The sequence below is a fragment of the Tupaia chinensis genome, unplaced genomic scaffold, assembly GCF_000334495.1.
Source record: "Tupaia chinensis unplaced genomic scaffold, TupChi_1.0 Scaffold138910_1, whole genome shotgun sequence".
In the NCBI taxonomy this organism is placed as follows: Eukaryota; Metazoa; Chordata; class Mammalia; order Scandentia; family Tupaiidae; genus Tupaia; species Tupaia belangeri.
The window spans coordinates 1,012,035-1,013,520 of NW_006198801.1; the positions used below are offsets into that span (position 1 = coordinate 1,012,035).

At 61.8% G+C, this 1,486-nt stretch overlaps 1 protein-coding gene across 1 annotated transcript in view; it reads right to left on the bottom strand.

Moving 5' to 3' along the window:
* Nucleotides 1-24: 24 nt before the first annotated feature.
* DPF1 (double PHD fingers 1) overlaps nt 25-1,486 on the bottom strand; it is a 12,129-nt gene continuing 10,667 nt past the window's right edge. The window contains exons 11-13 of the mRNA XM_006161716.1: nt 1,335-1,359; nt 915-1,030; nt 25-778 (exon numbers count right to left, since the gene is read on the bottom strand). Coding sequence (XP_006161778.1) covers nt 708-778; nt 915-1,030; nt 1,335-1,359 — 212 coding nt within the window. The 3' untranslated portion in view covers nt 25-707. The remainder of the gene's footprint in view (nt 779-914; nt 1,031-1,334; nt 1,360-1,486) is intronic.

Here is a 1,486-nt window from a genome sequence, read left to right on the forward strand (position 1 = left end):
CGGCGAGCGCGGGCGCGGGCGCGGGCGTGGGCGTTGGCGCGGGCGCAGGACGGGCCGGGCCGTCAGGGAGGGACAGGAGCAGAGTTCAAAACCATGGTTCACATCATGCAGTATCCACGGTGGGCACCATAGGTTGGGGTGAGGGGTGGACACCAGGCCCGCCCACCCAGGGCACAGGGGGGATGATGTCCACCTTGGGTGGGGAGCTGGGACTGCTGCAGCTGCAGACACTGGGAGGCAGGGGCGCCAGGCAGGAAGCCAGCATTGCTGGTGCCCAGCGGATGCTCTCAGCAGCGCCCCCTCCACCCAGCCAGGCCTCATAGGACTCTTTGTATATATTAATTTCTTCTTTTTTTTTTTTTAACTTTTTGCTTTTTCTTTAGAAAAAGGCTCTGTCCATGCCCTTGGCTGGCATCTACCTCCCCCTGTGTCCGCCTAGAGGCGGGGGATGGCTTTGAGGGGAGCAGAAGCCCCTGATGCCCATTTGCCAAGGGATGGGGAGGAGGGAGGGAGAGGGGCCCTGTTGGGCCCCCCACCTGCAGGGCAAACATTCTCCTTGCACAGAGGGAACCAGATGGCCCAGGCCCCTCTCCAGCTTCACCCTCTCTCCCTCCCACTGTGGGGCATCAAGGGCACGGAGAGAGGTGAGCTCAGAGAGGCAGGTAGGCGAGCACCACCCCTGAGGTCCTGGTGAGCCAGAGCCAGACCTAGGTGAGGGTGATGTAGGCAGAGGCCTTTTCTTTCAGGTGTCGCAGACAGAGGTGACAACTCCAGCTCCCTGCAGGGATGACCAGAGGAGAGAGTGAGGCCCAGGTCCGGGAAGGCTGCCCCCAGCCCCTCCCATCCCGTCTTGGCCCACAGGAAGATAACCTCCAACCTGCCCACCCCCGCATCGCGCCCACCTCTCCGCTCACCTTCCGGGGGCTCCGCCATGGGGGGACTCAGGCAGTACATGTGGTAACCCCGATCGCAGTCGTCACAAAACAGCAGCTGGTCCTGGGGGGTGAGACCCGCCCAGCTGGCACCCTGGGGGCACGGGCACCAGAAACCGGGGGAGGGGGCCGGGGCAGGGGGGAGGCCAAAGGGGCTGGGGAAGGTGGGCCTCTCCAAGAGAGAGGGCTCTGAGGAGGTCCCCGCACCACGGATCTGAGCAGCACGCTGCCAGGCCCGGTCAAACACCCCAACAACCGTCTGGGTGTCATAAGACTCTGTGGAACACTTTAGAGGATACTGAGGTGATCTGATAGCGGCTCTGGAGCAATGGATGGGAGTTCGAATCCCAGCTCGACCATCTCCTAGCTGAGTGACCTTTTTCCCACTCTGAGCTCAGTTTCTTCTCTGACGTGGGAACGAGAGCACCTACCTCAGAGGGTGGTGGGAGGAGTCAGAGAGTGAAGAGTGTAAAGTGCCCGGCTCAGTTAATGGACACTAACAATGATAATACTGCGTGTTACGAGTGTTCCCCAGGGAGGGCTCCAGGGCAAGG